This window comes from Varanus komodoensis, unplaced genomic scaffold (assembly GCF_004798865.1).
Source record: "Varanus komodoensis strain SLA01 unplaced genomic scaffold, ASM479886v1 scaffold18_3, whole genome shotgun sequence".
NCBI classification, from domain to species: Eukaryota; Metazoa; Chordata; class Lepidosauria; order Squamata; family Varanidae; genus Varanus; species Varanus komodoensis.
In genome coordinates, this window is record NW_025335549.1 from 3,282,107 (window position 1) to 3,307,853 (window position 25,747).

The window sequence follows — 25,747 nt, forward strand, 5'->3', positions numbered from 1 at the left end:
CCACAAGCTGACTCAGCTTACACTGAGCAAGTTAGTACCTTCATGGGGCCAAATTGTGAAAATTCATCAGATTTCCACTTCTATCCTATTCCATACACATCCCTAGACTGAAGTTAGATAGGTTTTCAGACATGGCTCTGTACCAGTCCTCCTTAGATCTGGCAGGGAATAAAGTGGGGGCATTATACGGACAGAGCAGGTGCTCAGCTGCTGAGCTATGGACATTCCCCATACATGGTACAACATGGTAAAACATGGACATTCCCCATACATGGTACAACATGGACATTCCCCATACATGGTAAAACATGGTAAAACATGGACATTGCCCATACATGGTAAAACATGGACATTGCCCATACATGGTAAAACATGGTAAAACATGGCATAAGAATAATCTTCATGGTTTACTTATTTATTCTGGGATGTTTTATCAACATGCATATTTTAATATCATGGTTGCAGGGAGAGTCTATAGCACATAAAATAACAGCAAAGTCCACACTCTCCTTTTGTGGAATTCATTTCCCTCCACATGCTACTCTCCCGGTTTGTGGAATTAATACCCCTAGGTATGTTGAAATTCAAGATTTGAATATGTGACAGAAGAAACTCATGGAACAGCAAAGAAACAGAATCTGTGAAATGTGATAATCCCTACTACAGAACAAAGCTTTTCTTTTCTTAGCAAGAAGTTCTGGCTTTTATTCACTACAGTTCTTGGATTCTTCTTCCTCCCCCATTGTCAAATGTATTTTTGCTTCTTTTGAAATCTGGCAAAGTTTTAAAAAATGCCCTGGGGAATTCACCCTTCCAAAAACACCCTGGTAAACCTAGAAGACACTTCACTGACAATATACCTGGACAGTTTTAAATTTCATTTACTATATGGATTTCTACAAAAGCAGCAGCCTGGTATGGTTTTCTGACAACTTATGCATTAGGGAGCATAAGAAAGGGAGGCTAACATTGCAAAAGTATTGCTGCACCCAGAGGGGGATGAAGACAGAGAGAATGCTCTCACACTCACCTCCCCACTGTATCTCTCATATTCAGAATGCCCACAGGACTCAAGGCATATGAGTAACCATCAAGATGGATTAATCAGAGAGCTATCTAGGCTTCTGTTGAATCACGAAGTGGTCCTACTCTATTTCCTGCACTGAGCATCTCCAGAATTTCTCACCGTGTTTTCCTTTGCTGTCCTTAAGTTTAGCAAATGAGAGAGTGGTTGATAACATGGCAGGGGGGGAATGGTAAAATTTCAATTGCTGTTTTAATTATGGAAGAAGGAGAAGAGCAAACCTCACAAGTATGACAGTCAACCAATGTTTCCCAGCCTCTTGAAAACAAATATATGTCTCCGATCTTTGCAAAACAAGATAAACTACAGCATAATAATGTAGTGTGTATGCACATGTTTTACTTGAAATTCATAGTTTCCCCTCCCTGCATGTTCTGGGCTTTTTCTAGCCAGATTGTAACATACAACATTTTGGGCTACCTTTCTGAGTCTGGCTAGGAATATTTTGGCTGCTGTTACTAATTTAATTTCAGAAACACCTTTTTATGTCATCTTTTTTTAGAATAATCTGCCATTCCTCAGTGGAACTTGGGGTCCCATCCTTGGTTCTCCTCACTGCAAGCATTTTATCCTCATAACAACCCTGTCATATAAATAAGGTTGAAAGATAGGCTGGGATTCAGCCAACAATGTGGTGTAGCAGTTAGAGTTTGGGATGGAGAAACCCAGATTTGGACACATTCTTGATTGAATGACTTTGGACTTAGGCTGCTGTTGTGAGGCCGTAACTCACGTCTCCAATTAACTCACACAGCAGCCAGCAATAAAACTAAAGACTTTTATTGCTACTAGATTTACGATGCAACAGATAAGCTCTAGTGGCGAGCTCCTTGCAGCTCAGTTGCCCCCTCCCTTCTGACTTGTCCGGGAAATTCACGTGGGATTCGACCTTCTGTCACGTCTTTCCATCCGTGGGTGGGACAAACCTCTCTCCTGTCACCGCAATTGGTCCAGACGCAATTGGTCTAGACGCTGCAAACTCCTCCTAAGTTGGGCGTTCACTAAATCTACTGTTACGTCTTCCTTTTCTCCTGAACTCTGCCCAGCAGCTTCAGAGTCAGGAGGCGGGTGGGGGGGCAACTTGTTCAAACACCTCAGAGTCAGGCTGTGGGAAGGCTACTCACTCAGAAGCCTCAGAGTCAGGCTGTGGGGAGGTTACTCGCTTGGAGGCCTCGGAGTCAGGCTGCAGAGGGGGTCGTTTGGGCCCCAAGTATAAGTCCCCTTGTTCCAATGCCTGACTCTCACTGTGAGCTTCTGGCCCTCTCTCGTGTGCCAACGCCTCTGTCGAGCTGTTAGGCACGACAGCCTCTCAGCCTAACCTCCCACACAGGTAGCTGTGAGGATGGAATGGAGAGGAGAAAATCAGGTATGTCTCTTGGGCTCAGTGGAGAGAAGCCAGACAAAATGTAACCCACCCCACCCCAGTTGAAAGATTATGTAAAAAGAGCCATGGGATCACCCGGGCGAGCTCTGCCCCAGCCGTTGATTTCTGCACTGGTCATATCCCAATCTGTAACTCTGCCCAGCATGTAGAAGGCTGCTGATGCACCCTGATGCTTGCACAGCTGAGTGGATGCTCTCATGAAGCCCTTTGACGCATGGCTCAGATGTGGATGGTGGTGGAACGTGGCTGCTGCGCATGACAGTGACAGGGTGTCATGAGCCATGTTGCCTCACTCTGGCAATCTGCAGCTTCAGACCATTTCCTTTGCAAAATGCTCTTTATTGTTTCCAACCATAAATCATCCAGACAAGTGTCTGAGCCAACACGAAGTGGTTTGTTGAACTCAACCTAGTGATTACTTCCCGACATTTTCCTTCTGAGCTCACTTGTGTCCCAGCTCTTGGGAAGGGGTGCTGTGGAAGTGAGCACACCTCTTTTACACACTCTTCTTATCTACGTGGGCTTTCCACCTCTGCTGACCCCTGGGCATGGGGGCTGATCTGTTTTAGGATTCTCCACTCTCTTCTCCATACTGCTTGCTGTATCTCCAGGCTATTCCCAGGGTCTCTCTGGCCCACCACCACCTCTTCCCTTGAGCTAATCATCTCTGCCTTGTCCCCCTGTTGCCTTTCAGAACCTTGAGGAGCAGGCTCCTGCTCCTCCATCCCACTGAAATACGCATCTTCAGAATCTGAAGCAGCAAAAGTGGCATGACTTGCATCCCACAGGAACGCTTGCCAAAACCTACCATCACCCTTACGGTCAACATGCAGTTCCTCAACCACATCATGGGGGGTGGGGGGGGGTCAGAAGACTCTCGTGATCATGTTTGAACTTTGGTCCATCACACTGCTCGTCCAAGCATGGCACTCCACTAGACTCGCTCTCAGCTACTCTCAAGAGTAACTCTTGAATTACTTCTGTTTCCTTCAGGATTGTGCCTTGAGCATGCCACAGTCTGTGGGGGTGGGAGGGAGAGCCTTCTTCATCAGAAGGACCTTGTCCAGTCTCACGAGGAGAGGTTCCACTGTCTGGGAGCACATATGTTCCAGTTTCTTGGCCTTCTTTACTTACACACAGACACACACACACCATTTTCAATCACACCTGGAGATTCACATAAGCTGCACAAAGTTCAGCTTATGTGCATGAACAAATGAACGTATAGGTCAACAGTCTCAAAAACAGATCAGTATCCTTCTAGGTCCTTTTAGCTTATCCCTTACCCTCCTACACACAGTTGCTGTCTTCAAATGTATAACAGGCCAGATTAGATTAATCCATCTTAACTTTTCCTGCTGTTTGTAATGAAGTCCTAACAAAAGCTAAAAATGCCAACACAGACAATGGCTTGGTTTCTGCCCTACAAAAGGAAGGCAGATAACTTGTACATGCTAATTATATGCTGATTAGCTGGAATCTGACATAGCTGTTTTGAACAGATGATTATGCGTCTAGTGTTAAAAAAATTTTTTTAAAATAAAAAGAACATGTACGTCTGAAAAGTAATTACATCTTCAGGAGAAGAAGCTACATGAGTTCCAATTACAAAAATGATGTTTATCCCATGGAAAATAAACTCTTTTAATAAAAAGGATTAGTACCATTGCACTGAAACATCAATATGGTATCTGTAATCATTTCCAGTTTCCTCTCTGATCAAAAGGACACACACCTTCCTCCACTTATCTTCCCACATATCAACAATTGTTCTACTGGATACAGCAAAGTCACACCATCAGGCTACAGAATCAAATTATATAAGTTTAAAAAAAATTGTAGGGGAAATTGACAAAAGAGGACTACCAGGGATGACTTTCCGGAAGGATCTAGCTGATTTCTGGTAGAAAGAGAAAAGATCATTTCCCATTCCCACCCCTCTTCCCAGCCTTTTTCATTTGGTTGGCACATTTGGCATTTGGAGAGAGTGTTGTGGGCACACTCACAACATGGAAGCCATGGAAGGCCTTGCCCATTTATTAAATGCTTCAACCAGCCACAAACTGATGAGAGTAAAGCAAACTGTTCAGGGACATCTGTCAGGAAATGAAATCAACAGTGGGCAGGCCAAGAGCTGACCGTGGGTCTCCTTCCACCCCCAGTCCCTTGCAGGTGATAAAATGGTCTTTACAGAAACAGTAAAGAGATATGGTCCTATCACTGGTTCAGTTGTAAATTCAAGGATCCTGTGAGACATGAAGGAACTTTAGATGCCTCCAGATGTTGCTGGACTAGAACTCCTATCACTGCCCATGATGGCTGGGACTAAAGGGAGCTGAAGTCCAGCAACCTCTTGAGAGCCACAGATCACCTACTGCTGCTTTAGACACAACGGGCTAGAGTTCTGCTTATCTGCTGTCAAGTCATCTCGAAGTTACGGCAACCCCATGAATGAGCGCCCCCCGCCAAAAGGCCCTGACCTCAACAGCCCTGCTCAGCTCTTATAAACTCAAGGCTGCAGCTTCCTTGATGGAACTGATCCATCTCATAGTTGCTCATAGTTGAGGAAGAGTGCACTTCCTCTTCTTCTGCTACCTTCAAGTTGCCCCACTTTCTCCAGTGAAGAGTGGGCTGTCATGGCTTACATTTGCAGATCTGAGTTCCATAGTTAAATGGTCACACACACACAGGGGGGGGGGCATGTGGCTCCTTGATGACTGATTTATTCTGGGATAAAGAAAGCTCATGCCATCAGTCTTTAAGATGCCACAAGTCTCTTAAATGTTTTTGCAGAAATAGACGAACACAGCTACCCTCTGGAAAATATTCAAATTGCTTTCATTTGCAGCACTGCCAATGTCATTTCCTTGACATTTCTTCCTCATTGCTATACTATATTGTACAGTTATTGTAAACCAACATTTCCCCATGAATTTTCCTTTATGCTTCTCCATGATTATTTATTATTTCATTAGCATTTTTGTAGTGGGCTTTTTGGTTCAATAAGCGCATACGTGCATCATATAGCACTTGTGTCTTATGAGCAGACTGCCCAGCCCCCAACAATTACCATGCGGTTGCCCTTTGCACCGACTGGACTGTGTTCCCAGTGATTTAGTCAGAACGCGGTGCCCAACTCGCTTGCTCGGTGAAGGCAATTACGCTCGCCTGCATCTTCAAGTGTGGGCTTGTACTTGCGTGCATGTACAATGCCAAGGAGAGGCACGTCCAAGCACCTACCAAGGCACTCAGCAGAGGGCCCACCTTGAGGACACTTCCAAGGACTATGCCTCTGGCTGGTCTCCCAAAGCTCCCATCTCCACTGTCTCAAGGTCCCCCTTTTCTTCTTCGGAGTCCCAGCCAAGCTGACTCGGAGACATGCCAAGAGTGGCAGCCAGCTGCACCCATTGGAGCGTCTCTCCTGAGTGCTTCTCCAAGATGGAATTCAGCCCTGGGGCTGAAACAAGTCCCCATCCCTGACATAGGGAACCAGGGAAATCTGTCTAGGCCTCTGCCTTTCTATAGCACTCCTGCCACCTTCCGTCTGGCATCCCTCCACTGTCTCCCAGAAACCAGGTCAGACATCTGACTTCCGTTGAGCCTATATTTCTTAAGTTCTTCCATCTCATATGAAGCTCCTGGGTCAAGTCTCTGGACTGGAACTTGTTTTTTTTCTCCTTCCTGTTTTCTTCATCTTGCAAAATGCTGTCTTTTTTCTGCACGTAAAACTTTCCCTTCAGCACAGGTTAAAAATACCCACAGTTGCATAATATTGAAGGGTTGAAACAATGCAAAGGTATAGTCGGAGAGGCCTGTTTTGAATACTGATCACTTGGTTATTTCCAGCTTCTTATACAGCATTCCTTATTAAGGCTCTCCTTTCTGTTTTCATTTGAAAAATCGTGGCGTGTGTGATCACTGTCCATTGCCATTTTCAGCATGAATGCCTGTTGCCTACCCCCTCCCACAACATTACATTTGTAAATAGAAAGGAAATAACGAACCAGCATTGACTCCAAAGCAACGCCTTTCCTTTTTTTTCACCACAGTAAACAATATAATATTATGCAAGCCAATGACTGGGACTTTGGGGATCTGGGCTCTGCTCTGCACCAGGCCATACGTTCACTATGTGGCTTTGGGAGAGGCCTACAGACATCATTGGGTTGTGAAGAGGAGGACGAAGAGGAGGAGGAGGATGCTGCCTTGCATTTCTTGCAGGAAAAAGCTGGGCTAGAACCAAGCTCCTGTGAGTGAGCTCCACTGAATTGAATGTGAATGGGGATACACAGGCAGGACTGTGCTCTCAGGTGCTTAGAATATAGAAACAGAGCAAGTCAGAAGGGTCCTCTCAGTCTGAATGATGTGCCTACCATGTGCATGTCCAACCTATCCTTGAAACACCCTCACCAATCAACCACCTTCTGTGGAAGCCCATTCCATACCCTTGGGGTCCTAACTGTCAGGAAGTACTTCCTGGCACCCAAATTGACTCTGCGTTCCCTAAGCTTGGCTTTGTTGGAATGTGTCCTGCCCTCCTCTTCAGGAAAGAACAGGTCTCTACTCAACTCCATGTGACACACCCTCATGTACATATAAGTTGCCAACAGTTCCCCTTGGAGTCTCCTCTTCTCCATGCTGAAAAGACCCAGTTCCCTCAGTCTTGCTTCACATGGCTTTCTCTGGAATCCAGCCACCATCCTTGTGGCCCTATGTTGCACTAACTCTAACCTGGCTATGTCCTTCCTGTAATGAGGGGCCCAGAACTAAACACAATACTCTAGTTGCAAGTGCACCAGAGTCATGTAGAGTGGTAGAAATACCTCTCTGGATCTAAAAGCCACACTTCTGGCTATGCAACCAAGAGTGGCATTCGCCCTCTTGACCACCGCATCACACTGCTGACTCATGTTTAGCCTGCAGTCAGTTGCTGCTCTCCAATCATTTGTCCCCTAAACTGTACTTACGACACCCATTTCTATGCCCCAAATGCAAGACCTTGCACTTATGCACACTGAACACCATCTTGTCCCCTGTTCACTTCCATAGTCTGTCCAGATCCTTCTGGATCTGGAGTACCTGCTCCTCAGTTGTGGCCACTGCCCCCGTTTTAGTATCAAATTTCAACAGCAGACTGGTCACCCCTTCTTTCATGTTGTTGATGAAAAGATTGAACAGAATCGGTTGCAGGACAGGACAGAGCCCTGGGGGACCCCACTCGTCACTGACTGTCAGCGATTCCTCACTGAGCTACCCTCTGCATTCGGCCAGTCAACCATGCCCTAATCCATTGGACAGTGCATTGGTCTATCCCCAAAAGCCTCAATTTCCCAACCAGGATACCGTGCGGCACCTTGTCAAAGACCCTGCTGAAATCCAGGTAAAGCACATCCACTGCATTCCCTCCATCTAGCCACCTTGAAAACATGCCATAAAATTCCATGAGTTTTGTCTGGCAGGACCTGTTTTTGCAGAAGCTGTGTTGCATGGCTGCCAACCTCCCTTCCCTGTCTAGGGTTTCTAGACATGCAGTTTGCAAAGGTATAACTTTTAAAAAGTATGAATGCAGCTCTTGGTCCACAAATCACATTGCAAGGCTCAGAAAAGTACCTGCATTTGCCCAAAAAGACCACTGCAGCGCCACACTGCAGCACTACACTGTTCTTCCACTACCTTTCCTAGCACATGGCAGTGGTTTCTTAGCGTCACGCAGGACTGGGACAATGCACTGCATCCCTCGGACTGCCACAGCAAAGCAGTGATGCAGAGCTGAGCAGCTGCGATGGGGCACAGCATGGGAACTTGTTAACGGAAGGTCTCATTTGCTAACAGTGTAATGAGAAACATAGGAACTACCACTGAGATATCCTCAATAACTTTGCATTGCAGTGAAAATCATAAATATGTATGACTGGTGTTAACTTGTCTCTGACTTAGCAGCAACCCTCTGCATGGAAGCCCCCCTGAATACCCCATCCACGGCAGCCCTGCTCAGCTCCTGTAAACGCAAGGCTGGGCTTTCTTGATGGTGTCAATCCATCTGCCATTTGGTCTTCCTCTTTTCCTTCAACTTCAGCCTTCAACTTCCCCTAGTATGATTGCCTTCTGGGCACTATGACATCTCACAATGAGCCCAGAGTAAGACAACCTTAGCTTTGTCATTTTTGCTTCTAGGAAAAGCTATGGCTTGATTTGATCTAGAACTGACTTGTTCATCTTTTTGTTGGTCCACTGTATCCACAAAGTTCTTCTCTACCAGCATGTGTCAAATGCATCGATTTTCTTCTTGTCATCCGTCTTCACTGTTCAGTTTTCACACCCATACATGGTGCTCAGGAAAACCTGTGATTATGGCCCTCTTCTCCAGCCCATGTCACTTAGATATTTGTTCAACAATTTCTGCATTTAATTTGGGAACGGTTTTTTTTTTAATTGCATGGGAAATCTAAATGCCCCATCTTGCAAAATTGTGTTTCAAAATACATTTGGGTCACCATTTTTAGCTAAAAAAAACTGCATCAGAACAGTAATGGAGTCTGTGCTGGTTCCATGTTTTCGAAGGCTTGTGGGCGAGGTGCCCTCAGTGACCCTTCACTCAACGAGTCTCTCTTCTCATCCCCATCACCACCCGCTGCTGTTGCTCCTCCACCTCTTTCTCCTTATGGCTACCAGTTGTTTCCTTGGCCGGCGAGCAAGGAGACTGTGGGGTCTGCTGCTGCTGCTTCTCACCACAGCCACGTCCTGCATGAGTGCAAGGTGAACATGCAGGTGGCAGTGATAACGAGGGGCCCAGTGAGCTGTTTCCTGTAGGTCCCTGCTGGGGTGTGGGCTCTTGACAGATGTCCAGCCATAGCTACCCTTGATGCTAGCACTACGTGAAATGCAAAGAACAGTCGATGACTTAAATTCCCATCTGCAGATTGGCCCAGGACACCTTGTGTTGCAATTCCTGAAGCATCCCCAGTACTCCATCATAATGAAACAAAACAAGCCTACAGCACCTGTTTATGTCTGGTATGATATATTCAAACACTCACTATAGGGAAGAATAATTAATAGCAGCAACATCCATCACTTGTACAACAAGCCTACAATAGGTTTCCTTCCACCTCCAGAATAGTACGGGAAAGTATTCTCACACAGGTGAGAGTGTCTGTCTACTGTCTGCTTTTATCTCCTGGATTTTTAAAATGAATTAGTTTGGGCATCGTATTTTGTTTTTAATTTGCAATTGCATAAACAGCCCTGAAATGAAATCAGAAGAATACACAGATATTAAAAAAGGAGGGAGGGAGGGAGCCTCTAGGGCAGGGAGGAAAAGGACTACCGGGACTATCCAAAGAAGGTGATGAAGTCATGCATTGAACCTGCATGGAACTGGGTGTCTTCCAGGGTCCCATCCAACTCTAGAATTCTATGTTCCAGTGTGATGGGTAACATTAAAATGTAAAACCACTGTCATTATCCACCATTCTCCATATTCAGAGAGGAGTTATAATGTAAAAGGCCTAGAATCAGAGTTACCATCTTTCCCAAAGTGAGCAATATCTCACCTATTGCTCACGTCCACATCTGAATCATTGCAACAGACGCAAATAAACATGGCATCTATTGAGTGTGGCTATGGGAGTATCACTGGTGGAAGCATTTCCAATACATGGAAACTTAGATCAGTCGAGGGGTCAGGGAATCAGGTCCTTTGAGGACGAGGACAAAGGTGCATTTAGCCTGGAGAAGAGAAGATGATGGGAAGACATGATAATGGCCTTTAAATATCTGAACGGCTTTAAGGCAGAAGATGGCACAGACCCGTTCTCTGGAGCTGCTCAGGGCAGGACTAGAACCGACAGGTGAAAAATGGCACTGGAGTAGATTTCAGCTAGACAACAGACTGACATAACGTCAATCAAATCCACTCCATTTGCAAGAGGATTAGATTGCTTGGGGCCGTGGTGGGCTCTTCCTTAGGCAGGGACTAGGTGGCCACTTGTCAGAGAAGCTGCACCGTGCAGAGCCAGCACTGAGCATGGGATTGGCCCAGACAATCTTTCAGGTCCCACACAACATTATGTTCCACGACTCAACTGTGTCCACCATTCCCCACTTAAATCCCAAGCCATGGTAGCCCAGATGACACCCCACATTTCTACAGGCAAGCGGATATAGGAGAGGGAGATGGCAATCCATCCAATCCCCATTTCCAGCACATGGATGGTCCCTTTATAGCAACACACAGGAGTCCTTCACTACGTAGCCTGTAAGGGAACCATAGGCTCATCTCCCTTACAGGGATGTATCTACCCAAGAGGCCAGAGCCTACAGGACCATTTATGGCAGGCAGTAGTGGGATGGCAAGGAGGAAGCTACTTTGCTCCTTCCTCCCAGTCAACAGGACAGAGTAGAGCACCAGTCATCTGCAGGCCTCCACATGGGAAACAAGCCAAGCTTTGAAAAGGTACCAGAATCAAGAATTCTAGGGCACTAATGTCAAAATCATTCTTTGGGGCCCACGGAATTTTTTCTGTGTGTGCAAACAACTTAGGGTGGTTCACACATAGATATCCATCCCACGATGATTGCCTCTTACACAGCAGTGATTTGTATGGATGAATGAGTCACCATTCACATTATTATTATTATTTCTATAATACATCTTAAACACAGGTGCTCATGATGAATTTAACTGCTGTTGAATGAAATGCATGCATTCTAAGTATTGCTAAGTCTAGATGTAATTATGGATATGCGAATCAGCAAAATTTGATCTCACTTAAGTTCTCCAAATTCCATCTTGAAGCTTGTTCCAACTCAAGTCTATATCAGATTGTGAATTTCTTTCCCCCGCACAAAAATCTGGGCATAGTTCATGTACATTTTCCAAAAGCATGCTTCAACAGGGTGTACCATTGAAATATATGAATATTTGTCTCATTGGTTAATATCGGTGTGGGGCTTTTTAAAGTATGCACTTTATGGGCACTTTTCAATGTATGCATTTATCAAACACATTCTACAGAATCTATAGAATTTTGAATGGTCCACAAATGGCACTGCAATCTGGACATGTACAGGTTTTGTTCATAGATGTGTTTGACCCAGGAAGTGTCTGTGTTTGACCCAGGAAGAGCAAACTGAGGAAATCCTGACCAAGTGCAAACTGACATGCATTCTCATGCACCCCTAGACATAACCCAGTATTTTCCAGCAAAGTCCATTCACACAGCCAAGCGAGCACATGTGCCTGGATGGAGTCTGTAGAGCCAGTGCTGACCTATGACTGGACTAGAAAGGTGCACATCTTGCTTGCTCTTGGAAAAGCTTTTGCATTCTTCCATGCCAGCAGGACACAGTATACGTTGTTGTGCATTCTTAACAAGCTTCACCTAACCAAACACACAAGCAAACTATTCCCCGTCTCTTGAATTTTTCAGAAACATATTATAATGCTTGGTTAGCTCAAAAACAGACACATTTTAAGACTTCACACTTGGATAAGCCATAGGCCTTGAAGAGAAACAGTTAGTACCTTGGCATCTGAGATGATCGGGACATGGAGGTATGGCTGGTTATTTGAATCATAGTAAAGTAGATTGGAAGGGGCCAGAAGGCCATCGGGTTCATTCTGGAATCGACTTTAAGGAGGCATTACAAGAGTATCACCAACTATCTTCAATGCAGCACAAACCTTTGCAGGATGTGACTTTGTCATGATGCACACTCATGAATTAAGCCAGAGAAGAAGGGTTATGGACACTTTCTTTAAAGCAGAAAAATGTGGTCACAACTCTTTAAGTTTCATCCCCTTTATTTCAGCCCTGCTTCCATATTGTGGAAGATACCTAACTCTTTTTACTAGCCCTTGGCTACCTTTAGTTACTCAGATTATTTGTGGACTCAATGAATTACTCAGTGATCATCCAGTATTTGCAACACTTAGCACTTATTCAGCCTACAATCTTCATTTTGAGACTGAATTGTTTGACTTGTCAATTTGTTCCCATTCCTATTCCCCAATTTTTGTAGCATCTAGCCTAAGGAAGAATTTTGGAGAACTTAAAAGCTTGTACAATTTTGTGGAATTTTGCCCAATTTGAGGCAATAGCACATGGTATTGCCCAACTGCAGATCTGAATGTTAATTCTGTGACACACAATTTATTTTCTTGTCCTTGAACACAGCTTAAAATTCACTGGAACATATGTGAAGGTCAACCTGACTGGTGCTGGGAAACACTTATTGAGCTGTCACAAGAATTAGATGGCTACATTTTAACTGTGCTAGTCTTGGTCATTTTATGTCTTAAAAAGCAATGCACAACATGTATTAAAATGCTGTCGCTTACTGTCTAAACTTATTTATTTTCAGCCTGTATTACCTGCCTTTTCAAAAACACAAAATAAGCTACTTTTGGATGTACAGAAACTGAGTTTCTGAGGATCGCCTAGGATAAAGAGTTCTAGAAAGTAAGGACTATTAAGGAACACCTCCCATAGCCTTCTCTGTGACCTGCTTGATACCTCCAGGCAGAGGGACACAGCAAAAGGTTTGCTTTGCTGATCATACACAGCAGGAATGCAAGGCAATCAGAGCTCTCAATTAATGTTATCCAAGGCTACAGATGCATGAGATCCCATTTCAGTTTTCATATCACTAGAAAATTCCCCATTTGCAATCCGGAACATGAAAACGAATAATAGCTATGAAAATATTTGCATGTTCCTGAACTTGCATTTTCAAAAAGCGTACTTGAAAAGATGCACAGCTTTCTCAAAATGAACTTACTTTCAAAACTGCAAATCTTTTAGACCACCCACACTTTATTCTAGGAGGAACATTTGGGGATTGTTTTGTGCAAAGTTAATCTTGGATCATTATTTGTTTGCACAATGTTCCAATTTGCACAAAACAAATAGCGATCGCCACTGCCAGTGCAAGTCAAGAAGAGATGAGAAATGAGTCACTATTCAGAGGATCTTGGTGAACCTGAACATCATTAATTTGCCCATCGGTATCCAAGGTCTGCTTCACACAAACACCAAAGTAACTCAGGTGCTGCTGGAGCTGAGGCCATGCATGGAATGGGATGAATGCTACATGCAGACTCCCGCTTCATGGAGCAAGTCGTGTCTCTAAAGTAACTTCATGAAGAACCTGCTCTTCCCAGGAGGATCAGTTCTTGGCTCCTCCTGGACAGATGGGCTTCCTGTCTTGGCACTTTATTTGAGGAACAAGGTCATCCTGAGCTCTGGAGTTCACGTGCTCCTTTGGTCCTGACTCATCTTGCACTCCACTCCTGCCTTCTGGGTTGCCCATAATCCTGACTGTTATTCTGTCCAAGCTCCTACTTCTGAATGCCTCACTTGTTCCAGGCTGCATCCCACCCTTGGACCTAAAACTTGGGGCTGCTGTTGAAACTGAGTTAGGTACTCCTATTTCTCCCTGTAATCTTGAGTCAGCAAAGCCATGTTGCCTGTTCATGTTCCCCAGCCCTTGCTCCACAACACTGGGAGCTGGTTGCATGGGAAGGAGAGGGTCAGTCTGGCAAAACCTTGCAAGGATGGGGAGCACAATCCCATGCGAGAGGTACAAGTATATAAATTCATTTATATGTGGCTCTAATGAATTTTATAAGGATATACAAGGAATTCAGTTCAGCTCACCAATCATCAGAACTGGTCCCATTTGCAAACCCAATCATGAAAACTGGGGGCACATTTACGAACTTGCAGTTGTGTTTTTTAAAAAATGTGCATTTTTCAAAATATATACATTCTCCTATGCTTGTCAAAGGGAGAAGTGTACACATGTGAAAAACATGCGTACAAATGCACATTTTCCCCATTTGAACTAAAAGGAAAACATTTCATTCATGAAAACAGGAATACAGTAAGCTGGGCTTCCATGTGGAGTTCAGAAAACCTCAGTGGGTTTGTGCATCCTTGGTTCTCCCATACGTAGAGTTTACCCAAATTCTCAAAATTCTTCATATTGGGGAAATACAGAACTTGGAATATGATGAAAAAAGGAGGATGTGAAATAGATGGGTTCACCTGACCTGGCCCCCGTATGACCCCAGAATCTTATCATCTGCGCAGTTTTGGCTCTGCTATTTTGAAAAAAGGGAAAATGGCATTTAAAAAAAAAACCCAATTCTCACCTGATGCTAAGTGTTTTTAGGACAACTATTTACCTTCCATAATTCATCAGCTAAGCAGAACGTCTCTCTAAAGTCCTATAAACACACCAAGTGGGTTGACAACAAAACAACATTTGATGCTATTAATAATTAGTTGGAAAGGTCTGTAGGGAGTACAAGGAAGCAGACTTGTTGAACGTACTTTAGGGCATTCTGTTCCTAGTCCTCTACACAGCAAAATCATGCAAAACTGAAACCACAGCTAAATTAATAGACACTTGGTGTACCATTTTGCTAAGAGCAGAGATTGAGGACTTAATCCTATATGGACTTGGGTAGAAAAATCACTTGGCAACTCCCAGGACAACCCAGCTATAGCCGTGCTGGAAGTTGTAGACCGTTCTGGGGAAGCATGCATAGGACTGAACTCTTAACGCACTTATTTACGACAGTCATATTCCGCCTTTGCTCCAGGAAAGCAAGGTTATGTGCCTGGGTCTTCTACCCTCACCCCACATTTCGCCTTCACTGAAGCCCTGTGAAATAGGGTAGACCGAGACAGAGAAAGAGAGAGAGAGAGCGATTGACCTTCAGTCATCCAAGGAGATTTATAGGTAAGTAGGAAGTTGAAATGGAGTCTCCAGTTCCAGTGCAGCATGAGAACAGGTAAGATTCTTTGGGGAAGCTGTGAGGACATAATGTTCCCCTCGGGCCTGCTGCTGGCTGAGGTGAGGTTCAGCTCCTGTACCTTGAATGGCCCTTGCTGCATTTGCACCTTACCTGGCTGTGTACTTGCCTCAAGGTAGCTGCACCCCTGTTTGGCTTCCAGGTCTTGATCCTTGGCTTGTTCATGACCACATCCTTGTTCTGTCCTAATACACACCTCTGGTTCCAGACCCTGGCCTGCTCTGTGGCTACGACTTGGACTTGCTATGAAGCCTTGCTTTTGGAGTTTGCACCCTGGCCTCAAGTCCTCTTGCCCTGGTCCTGGTGCCTCTATCTTTTCTCCTGCCACCCATGTCCCAGCCCTGGACCTTGACACTTTTTGACTAGCCACTTTTTATACCCTCCTCATATCTGGTATATGGAATGTTCTTCCCATTTACTTTTACACATAAGAAGATCAGGCTAAATATGTGCCCAGTCCAAAATTCTGTTCTCATCATGGCCAGCCAGATTCTCCAAACTGGACATGAGTGCAATAAGACCCTTCCCAGCAAATGGTATTGACAGGCATATTGTCTACAATGCTGGAGCTAAGACAAAGTCGTCCTTCCTAATACCCATTGAAGCCCTTTGTCTGAATGATTTTAGTGGGGTTCCCAGTTGGTGTAGCAGCGGAACATCTCAGATAAGTGATATATACGACCACATAGTAAAATATATGTGTGTGCACTTTCTTCAGAAATTGACTACACAGCTATTAACAAAACATCAGTTCCAACAAAGCCATGCATCACAAAGGTCATCCTTCTACAGGGTGTCTGTATGCAGGTGTGTTGACTGGATGGCAAAGTCAGGGATGCCAGTTGAATAGCAGCAGATGAAAGCTCACAAGTAAGCCATACTTTAAAGGTTTCCGTTTTGCCATGTTATATGAATACTGGCTTGTGTTGCCAGGCATTAACCATAGAACCATCAGGTCCAAAGAACAAAAATGATACACGAGCATGCAACAGCTATTCAAATCCAAATATTGACTGGCAACAGCCAAACCAGCCTAGAATCCTCTTCATTATTATTAAATGTCTGCACCATTAAGTCTGAAATCATTGGACTGATTAATTGCACAGACATAAATACTTCCCCATCTCGACAGGCTGCCTAAGTGGCTCGAAGTGGATTGATGATATCCATACAATTATCTTGAAAAAAGAAAGGGAGATGATAATTAATATCAGGAGTCCAGATAAGCAAAAGTCATTGGTGAAATTTTAATTTAGGGCCACTTGACCATATTGCCCAGGAAACACTTGGATGTCTTTGAACTCCCCACCACTTTACAGAGATCTCCAAACAAGATAACAAGCTACCTCATTACTGTCCCATGCAGAATCTACAGCAATCCTAGGTTCACCTTGTGATGGCATTGGGATGTAAGGTGAAAGAACATTGGTTGTGTTTTGTTCTGCCCCAGATGAAATTCCCTAATGGTGGAAATATTTTGTTCTAATAAACATGGAATTCCCTTTTCCTGTGCCAAAGAGAAAAACGGCCAGGAACACGCACATGCCATGTAATATTTAAGCTATACAAACTCTTTATTAAATGTGACAACAACATCTGTAGCAGCTAGGACAGGAAGAGCAGCGAAAGCAAATGAAGTTGCTTTGAGGGCTGGAAGAAGGAGTATACTTTTAAATATTAAAGCTTGTATTCTAGCTGATGGGGATATGAAAACAGGGCAGTCACTCCGGAGATCCCCATAGTGCTGGGAAGGCATGTTGTGTCAGGGAAAATATATGGTTTTTCCTGCTACGGCTGCCTTGAATGTTCATCCATTTCCATTTTGGGTTCAGAAACAGCCCAAGTACTGTTCTGAATTTTTGAGCATCTTCACTGCTGCTCTTCTTTGCTGTTCCTGTTTCAGCAGCATCCCCCTACTTAGATATGGTTCTTTTCTCCTTCCTAGTATAATCTCAAACCAGACAGGGATCACACAGTGAAATTGATGACATCATAGTGCTATGTAGCTAATAAAATTGGGTGATGTAGCAATACAGGTAAATGAAGCCAATCGAGAGTGAGGGCAATGAATCTTCCTGAATTCATTTCAGAGGGAATTCCAGTCAATTTATCCCAATGGGCCTCATGATACATGTTTGGCCTTACTTACTTACTTACTTACTTACTTATTTATTTATTTATTTATTTATTTATTTATTTCACAATTCATAAAAAGGAGGGTGCTTTTTAACACTGCTAGAAATAAATAATCTGGGGTCAAAGCCATTTCTGAGCTTGCAATGTGATTCATGGACCCTTAAAAAAGTGCTTGAATACATACATCAGCCCCATTACATGGGCTCATGTGTTTTCCACCTGTCCCTTCAGATTTCAATGGAAAAGAACAAAGCCAATGCCAGTAATTTATTAGCATTCATATGCTGGTGAGCAACGCAGGAAAACAACCACTACCTGAAGCAATGCCACCTTGTACCTTGCTCCTGTCACATTTTATAAGCTAGACATTAGGGTTAGACTATGTGAGGTTCTGTTTTCACCGAGGTGGGAAAGCTACGTCTGGGCTGTAGAATTTCAGACGTAGCTTCCCCTCGACATTACACACAGAAAACTAACATGTCAGGGAGAAGGGTTCTAATGCAGCCCTTTTTGTTATGCTGTAGCAAAGGATTTTCATCAGAAGTTGATGAAGAAGAAAGAAGAACTTTCCAGCTGCAGCTTCTGCCTTCAGTCCAAACTGGAAGGAACAGCCTAGATCCTTGTATACCACCTCAGGGAGGCAAAACCTTATTAGCTGAACTGGAAACCTCTGCAGAGCTTTGATTCATTCTTAGGGGGAGCTGATCTGTGTGCAGTTGTCCCTTGTGGTGAAACAATGAACTACAGGAAGTGATTTCTCCATGGAGTGCCATCTAACAATGGACTGACACTGCGCACCTGGGCTAGCCATTATATCCTTCTGGGCAGGATGGAGCACTTTCCAGGCACTTTTAATTCCATCAGCCGTTCAGTGGTGGAATTTAAGTTTGTATTGGTGCATTCATGCATTCATCTATTGCAAGAATGGAGCCCTGTGTAAATTACATTTCAAAAAATGCACAATTTCTCCCAGAATGCACAAATCCTACCAAAATTCATATTTCAATGGCCAAACCTATGGAAGAAATGCACTTTTTCAATCAACATTGTTTTCAATCTGCGCATATTTTTCCAAATGCCCAGATTTTGTTCGCACGTTTTTTAAATGGCCACCTTCTCCCACATTTAAAGTCTATTTGTGCTCATTTCTGAAATGTTCTAAATGCCCAGTGTACGGAGATCCATTCAATGCATCCCAATTCTTTTCCCATGATTAAAGTGTATTTTTTGACATATTTGGAATATACTCATTTTTAGCAACAAATCATATTGTTCAAAATGTATAGATGTTGACATGTGCCTGAATCCATGTTTGGTTCAGAAGGTACAAACTGGGTAAAAGCCTGATTTTTCTTTTAAAGGAACTGAAATGAATTTCTCATAGAGCCCCACATGAGAGATGAAGGTGTCTTGGTAGCTAAGGCAATGTAAAAAAAGTTCACTGAGGGAGAAACTTTAAACAATCAGGAGAAGGCATAAAACAGACAAAGAGTACATCAGTGAATAGCATCTTTGTTTAACAATGGCAGCCACTGGAAAACTCATCCCTAAGTTGTGCTGCTGAAATGGAATGGAAAATAATAGTACCCATGAGCGAATTTATATTGTTTAGATTCCTGTTTTAATTTTGGTACTTATATAATTTTAATGTTCTAATTGATTTAATTATATTTCAACTTGTGTGTATTCCCATTAATATTTTAATTGTATGAGGGTTTATTTTTAATGTTGCAAGCTGTCTTGGATCCCAGTACTGAGATACGTTGGAAAATAATAAGAACAACAACTACTTTTGCGTGAGAAGACTCCATTTGATTCTAGTACTCAAAACACATTTATGGGCTTGGAATTCTTAATTCTAAGGACAGGATGTTTGCATGAGGTTCTGGCTGGTGTTCCCACAGTCATGAAAACTATTCTCCCCCTTCATTAGAGAACAGCTCCCTCCCTCTCCCTCCCTCCCTCCCTCCCTCTTTCTCTCTCTCTCACACACAGAGTATCTCTCCAACAAAGTGATCTGCTGGAGAAAGTGAGTTGCCTCTGGAGAAAGTGATGGAAGAACCCATCGCAATATGATAAAAGAGAACATTATTTGCCACTCTAATTACTTTGCATGTTCATGAGACAGACAGGCAGCTTGGAAGCTGTAAAGCAAAGCTCTCGGCATAGCTGGATGATCTATAATTCATAGACCACGGCATATTGCTACATTTCTCATCGCATCTTTACAGTGTTTCTAAGGGAAATCTGGCATAATACCTTCCCCTCCACCTCCATTTGTCTTCTAGAATCATTTCACATCAGTGAGCATACAAACAGCTCCCATTCACTCAACAGCCACCTCTCCTATCCTTACCAACGTGCGTCCCAAAAACAGAAGAGCGGCTTTTACTGAATCATTCAGAAAACTGTCACTTTTTCTTGCCAATAACTCTCTGATGTGCTGAGCTCATGCACTTTTTCTAAGTCCATGACTAAATTCAGTGAGCACAGCTGCTAACACTGCTAGCTCACCTGTCCCTCTTGCAGCAGACAGTTTATTACCTTGGTAGAGGTGGGCAACTTTGGCCACCTGTCCATCATGTGGAGAACAGCCAAGCAGCTCCACTTCTTAAGAACATAAGAGCCCTGTGGAACAGACCAAGGCTTCATCTAGTCCTGCATTCTCCTCACACAGGAGCCAACCTTCAAGCTCCTACAAGGACTAGTACAAAACATCCTTCAACCTCAGGTTCCCTAGAAACAGGTGTACCTGGGCATACTGCCTTTGATACCAGAGGCAGGACACAGCCATGGAGATTAAAGGCCATTTTCAGCTTTCTCTTCCACGAAGTTGCCCAATCCCCTTTTAAAGCCATCCAATTCTTCAGGAAATGGATGCCATGCAGTTGAACTATGCCCTGTGTGAAGAAGGCCTTCCTTTGATCTTTCCTAAATCTCCCACCAGATCAGCTCCATGGGATGGTGGGTGTGGGAGTGAGTACTGTGGGATAGTGAGAATCTCCACAGCCCTTATGAAAGAGCTCAGACTACACTGGGAAGAAGTCTTGCACTGGCAGCCTTTCACTCAAACCAGATCCCAGGCTCAAGCTTTTAAAATACTAACAAAAACAATAGGATGGAATGGATTTATGACTCCATAACGTACAAGTGGCATGGGCTGGATACAGGCAGATCCATCCATGCCATGTCAGAAGTGCAGCTCCTCTTTCTCCACTCGCAAATGTTTACCAGAACCATTTCTATTTCTAGTCGATCTTATATGTTAACATCTGGTCCACATCCTTGTTTGCAGCTAGTGGGGATAGGAAAACATTCATTCATTCCTTTAAGGGATGCAGGAGAGTTTAATTTTCCTTACAAAATGTGTGAGTTTGCCCCATTCACAGCAGCACCTGCAAGCACAAGTGACACACCTACTCAGATATTCACAGACTGCTACACGCTCCCTCACATTCCATTTTGTGCAACCTCCCCAGGTCAGGGTCAGGCAAAGTTCCCCTCCACGTTGAATCAGCCCACTTTCATCTATGGAAAAGTAGAGAAATCTGTGCAGATTTCATATTTGATGGCTGATTGATTTATGCACGTTTTCAGTTCACATGAAACAAGAACAAGCAGGTGAGAAACAAGGTGGTATTGAGAGAATCCTAGGGACCTCAAATATCACTTGTCCACCCTTTCTTAATTTATTTTATATTTTTGAGTTGCCTTTTAAGGCAAAGCTTCCCAAACAGAAGAGAAGAACATCAGGGCAAAGATAAATCCCATTAGACATTACAGAAGGAAGCACGTGTTTATTTATTTACTACCTTTATAACCCACTTTTTTTTTCTTTTTTTAAAGAACTTAAAGTGCCTTACATTATTTTCCTGCTCCATTCAGTCTTATCCCCACAACAACAGCCCTGTGAGGTAGGATGGGCTGAGAGTTTGTGACTGGCCCAAAGTCACCTGGTTGGCTCCATGGCTGGGCGGGGACTAGAACGCAGGCTGCCTGAGCCCAGTACCAGGTTCCTAACCACTGCACAGTACTATCCCATCTTGTTTGGCTTAGAAAAAGAGATACAGTCCTGGGAGTGAAAACAGCTGCCCATCTATGGATCCAAGCCTGATCATGTGAAATGACTCCTCGGTAATGGAAAATTACTGTGCTATCAGAGCATGATAGAAATGCTGGGCTTGAAGGAAAGGTATTTGCTCTCTTCATCACCCAATATGGAAAGTGACGTATCAGCGCATTTTGACTATGGTTGAAATGCAACCATGATGCATTGTTCCAACTGATAAGCATGTCCAGTACAGGACTAGTGCCACAACAAATTTCCCAGCGATAACAGCAGGCACAATTTGAAAATTAGGGAATTAATGAGATTTGAGAGAGATTAAGTGAACAGGGAGTTCAAGCAGAAGTAATCCGCCAATGTAATTGAGTGGAATAATCTGTCATGGCTGAAGCAAATGAAAGCACAGCTCTCAGGAACAAACTGGACATTTTAAAGCGGTGTGCGAGAGAAGGCAGGCGTCACTGTGGATGAAATACACTCGCTGCAAAATTGAAGGGAAAGTTGGAACAAAGAAACTGCTTTCTGCCTCACAATTTTTTATCATTCGGCATTGGAAGTGTAGGAAAGCGTGTACTCAGCAGCACTTTCCCAATGACAGATCATCGCAAGGGACCCGAAGCAGCTTACACGAACCTTCTCCTCTTCTGCATTTTATCTGCACAATAGCCCTGTGAGGTAGGTTAGCATGACTCACCTAAAGACACCTGGTGAGCTTTATATGAAGTGGGCACTAGAACCCAGCTCTCTAATCACTATGCCACACTGAGAAAATAAATCATACATTAGATTCATGTAGCCAGCACAGACAACACAAATGTCTGTTTTTACAACCTGGACAGGGGCACAAAGTGGGCATGGGAGAAGATGTGGAACAGGTGGTATTCTTGAACCCATGTTAACTTATCTAACGTGTTATTTTCTGTATACACCAGTTGCTTCTGTCATTTATCTCATTTCTATGCCACCCAAGACCTGAAGCTCTCCGGATAAACACAACATAATAATACCACATGACCTTTCCTAAATATAAACTTTAAAAACAAAATTAAAACATCTAAAGTGACATATGATGAAGAGTAGCTTTGTAAAACACTTGAGATGAGTAGTCCCCTCAAGCTGTTTCATATCTATGCATATCTTTAAAAACCTCCGCATAAAGAGCCCCTTTAACCTGGCACCAAAATGTTGGTATCAGATGGTGTCAGTGGGCAGCTACCACAAAGAAAGTTCTCCCCATTATAGGCTGCCCCCACCCAAGGTGGCACTCTGGAAGGTCCTGGAGCATCATGTCCAGGTAAATTCCAGTTTGGAAAGGTGGTGGTCCTGAGCTACACAAGACTTTATATGTTAAAACCAGTACCTCAAAATGGCTTTGGAAGCAGACAGTCAGCCATGCAGGTGGGCCAGACTGGTCTAATTCATTCAGGCCTAGAGGTCCCAGTAAATATCCTGGCTGTTGCATTTTGCATGAGCTGCAGCTTCTAGACAGTCTTCAAGGACAACCCCACCTACAGTGCTTTGGAGATTATCAGAAAAACAATGAGTAAAACTAGGCTTTCCAGAGAGCTGCTGCTAGTCAGAGCAGGCAACTCTGGACTAGGTGGGCAAACACGTTGTCTTGACATAGGGCAAATCCCTGCATTCTTACAAGGGCCGGCGAGCAAATAGCCACAGAGGCACAGTGCTGGCATGTTGCATACAGGATTTCATGATCAGTTCGGGTCAGGAGATGCAGGGCAGGTTTGCATGGCATGAGAAACCATGCTGAAAACTTGTTGTGGGTCTGTTGTGTCATCCAGACCCACTTCTGGAGTTCCTACATGGAAGGAGCAGTTTTGTGAAACTATGGAGAGAATCAGTCTGTTCTCAGGTTTCCATGTTTTACAGTGGCTTTTCTGGTCAACTGGCTCCAGATTCCCCCTTTTATCATTGCTGGTATGGAAACATCATAGAGTCCCCTAGCAAGAGCAGCCACAGAAGTGACCTCGTCTAGCCTTCAGTCTCTATTGCCCTCAGCTCCCATCCACTGAGCAATGTGTCCACCTCCCTGTTTACTTTTGGAAACAGGGATACAGCATGAAAATATCCAGAGACAGAAGGAAGGAATCGTGGCATAACTGTTTAATTTCATGTAATAAAAATCTCTGCAGGGACTGGAATGGTTGGGAAGTTCTTCAGACATGAAGGTACATTTGGAAGGGAGGAGGCCACCTCAGGAGTGCTCCATAGGCAAGAACAGTGAGGGGCTTTGCTCACAGGGGCTACCAGGAAGCATGGCAAGGCCAGGAGAATGGGATGGGAGAGCACAGGATTTGCACAACCCAGGAAATCTGATGATTGCCAGATCAGTAAGTTCAGGCAAAAATTTACAGGTTGAGGAGTCAACACAGGGTTGTTTGCTGTGCCATGTGAACCCAGCCACAGAGCAGGATGGACAGTTGGATCCTCTCTGAGCATTGGCATCATTCTGGGACCATTAGCAGCCCCAGCACCAGCAGACTGGAAGTTAGCCCAGCACTGGCTGGGACCAACTGGCAGGGATATATAGTCAGCCTGGGAAGGGCTCTCTTGGAGCTCCGCCCCTCAGGTGCTATGACCAGCTGTTGGAGAGCCAGCTGCCTTTTCCTGTACGAGAGGTTAGAGAGGTGGGGAGTTGATCAGACATGGCTCCTCAGGGTCTCCCTATTAACTAGGGTAGTCTTCTGGTGCCGGTGGAATCTATGTGACTTGCTTCATTCATTGTCTTCTGCAGCCCAGCAATCAGCAGCTTGGATCACGAATTCATGATATAATGGGGACATGTCTCGTTATAAAACCTCTCCAAATGGGAAGGGTGTGCAGCCCTGATGAAATGCACTCTTTTCAAGGAGGTTATCATGTTTAATTTTCTGTTCTGTTTCTAATGTGATGCTCTGTTGATGTCTATGGTGCTACTTGCAATTTAAGATAAGAAAAGGTTTTAAAATACCTAAAATAACTATTCCATACAGCCAAGTTTTCCTGTTTTCCTCTGATTTCACCCCAGAAGATTCCTTACCTGTAACTTTGAGCTCCGTTGTTCGTCTTATTAGCTTTCCTTCAAACTTTAGCTCACAAGTGTAATTTCCACCATCTTCTTCTTCAACATCTTGTATTAGAAGAGTATTTTCTTTCTGAACAACTAGACTTCTCCACATTGTTGGTTTACACTCCTGCAAAAAACAGAGATCAGAGGCTACAATGAATGGGATTTTTAGAAAAGTAAGGATGCTAATTGAGAAAGGTGGAGCTAGATGAATCACCAGTTGAAATTAAGATTGTTGGGACAAATATCAACAACCTCAGATATGCATATGATACCACTCTCATGGCAGAAGAGTCCTATCACTTCCTGGCAAATAGATGGGGAAGAAATGGAGGTACTGACAGATTTTATTTTCCTGGGCTCCAAGATCACCGCAGACAGGGACTGCAGCCAAGAAATTAAGATACGCCTGCTCCTGGGGAGGAAAGCTATGGCAAATCTAGACAGCATACTAAAAAGCAGAGACATCACCCTGCCAACAAAAGTGTGTATAGTCAAGGCGATGGTTTTCCCAGTTGCAATGTATGGCTGTGAAAGCTGGACCATAAAGAAGGCTGAGCGCCGAAGGATTGGGGCCTTTGAATTGTGGTGCTGGAGGAGACTCCTGCAAGTCCCTTGGACTGCAAGGCGATCAAACCAGTCAGTCCTAGAGAGGATCAACCCTGACTGCTCCTTAGAAGGCCAGATACTGAAGATGAAACTCAAATACTTTGGCCACCTAATGAGAAGGAAGGACTCCCTGGAGAAGAGCCTAATGCTGGGAACAATAGATGGCAAAAGAAGGAGGGGATGACAGAGGATGAGGTGGCTAGATGGAGTCACTGAAACAGTTGGTGTGAGCTTAAGTGGACTCCGGGGGACGGTGGAGGACACAAAGGCCTGGAGGAATGTTGTTCATGGGGTCGTGATGGGTCAGACAAGACTTTGCGACTAACAACAACAAAAAACAACTAACTGGATCTTTATTTATTATTTATTTATTTAGAAAATTTCAATGCCGCCCCATTCACCGACACCTCAGGGCAGCTTACAAATAAATCAATTAAAATACTATAAATTGACAATATAAAACAAGTTAACAATATAAAATATTAACTGATGATGTGCATAGTTGTCCCACAATGCAGACACTCTGTGTGGCTAACATTGTAATTCTATGGCCACTAGACAAAGTTTGACAGCCGTAGGAT

The 25,747-nt window shown here is 43.9% G+C and overlaps 1 protein-coding gene across 1 annotated transcript in view; it reads right to left on the reverse strand.

The window, feature by feature from the left end:
* IL1RAPL2 (interleukin 1 receptor accessory protein like 2) overlaps window positions 1-25,747 on the reverse strand; it is a 216,628-nt gene that overhangs the window by 156,465 nt on the left and 34,416 nt on the right. The window contains exon 4 of the mRNA XM_044427154.1: window positions 24,531-24,684. Within this exon, the coding sequence (XP_044283089.1) occupies window positions 24,531-24,684 (154 nt within the window). The remainder of the gene's footprint in view (window positions 1-24,530; window positions 24,685-25,747) is intronic.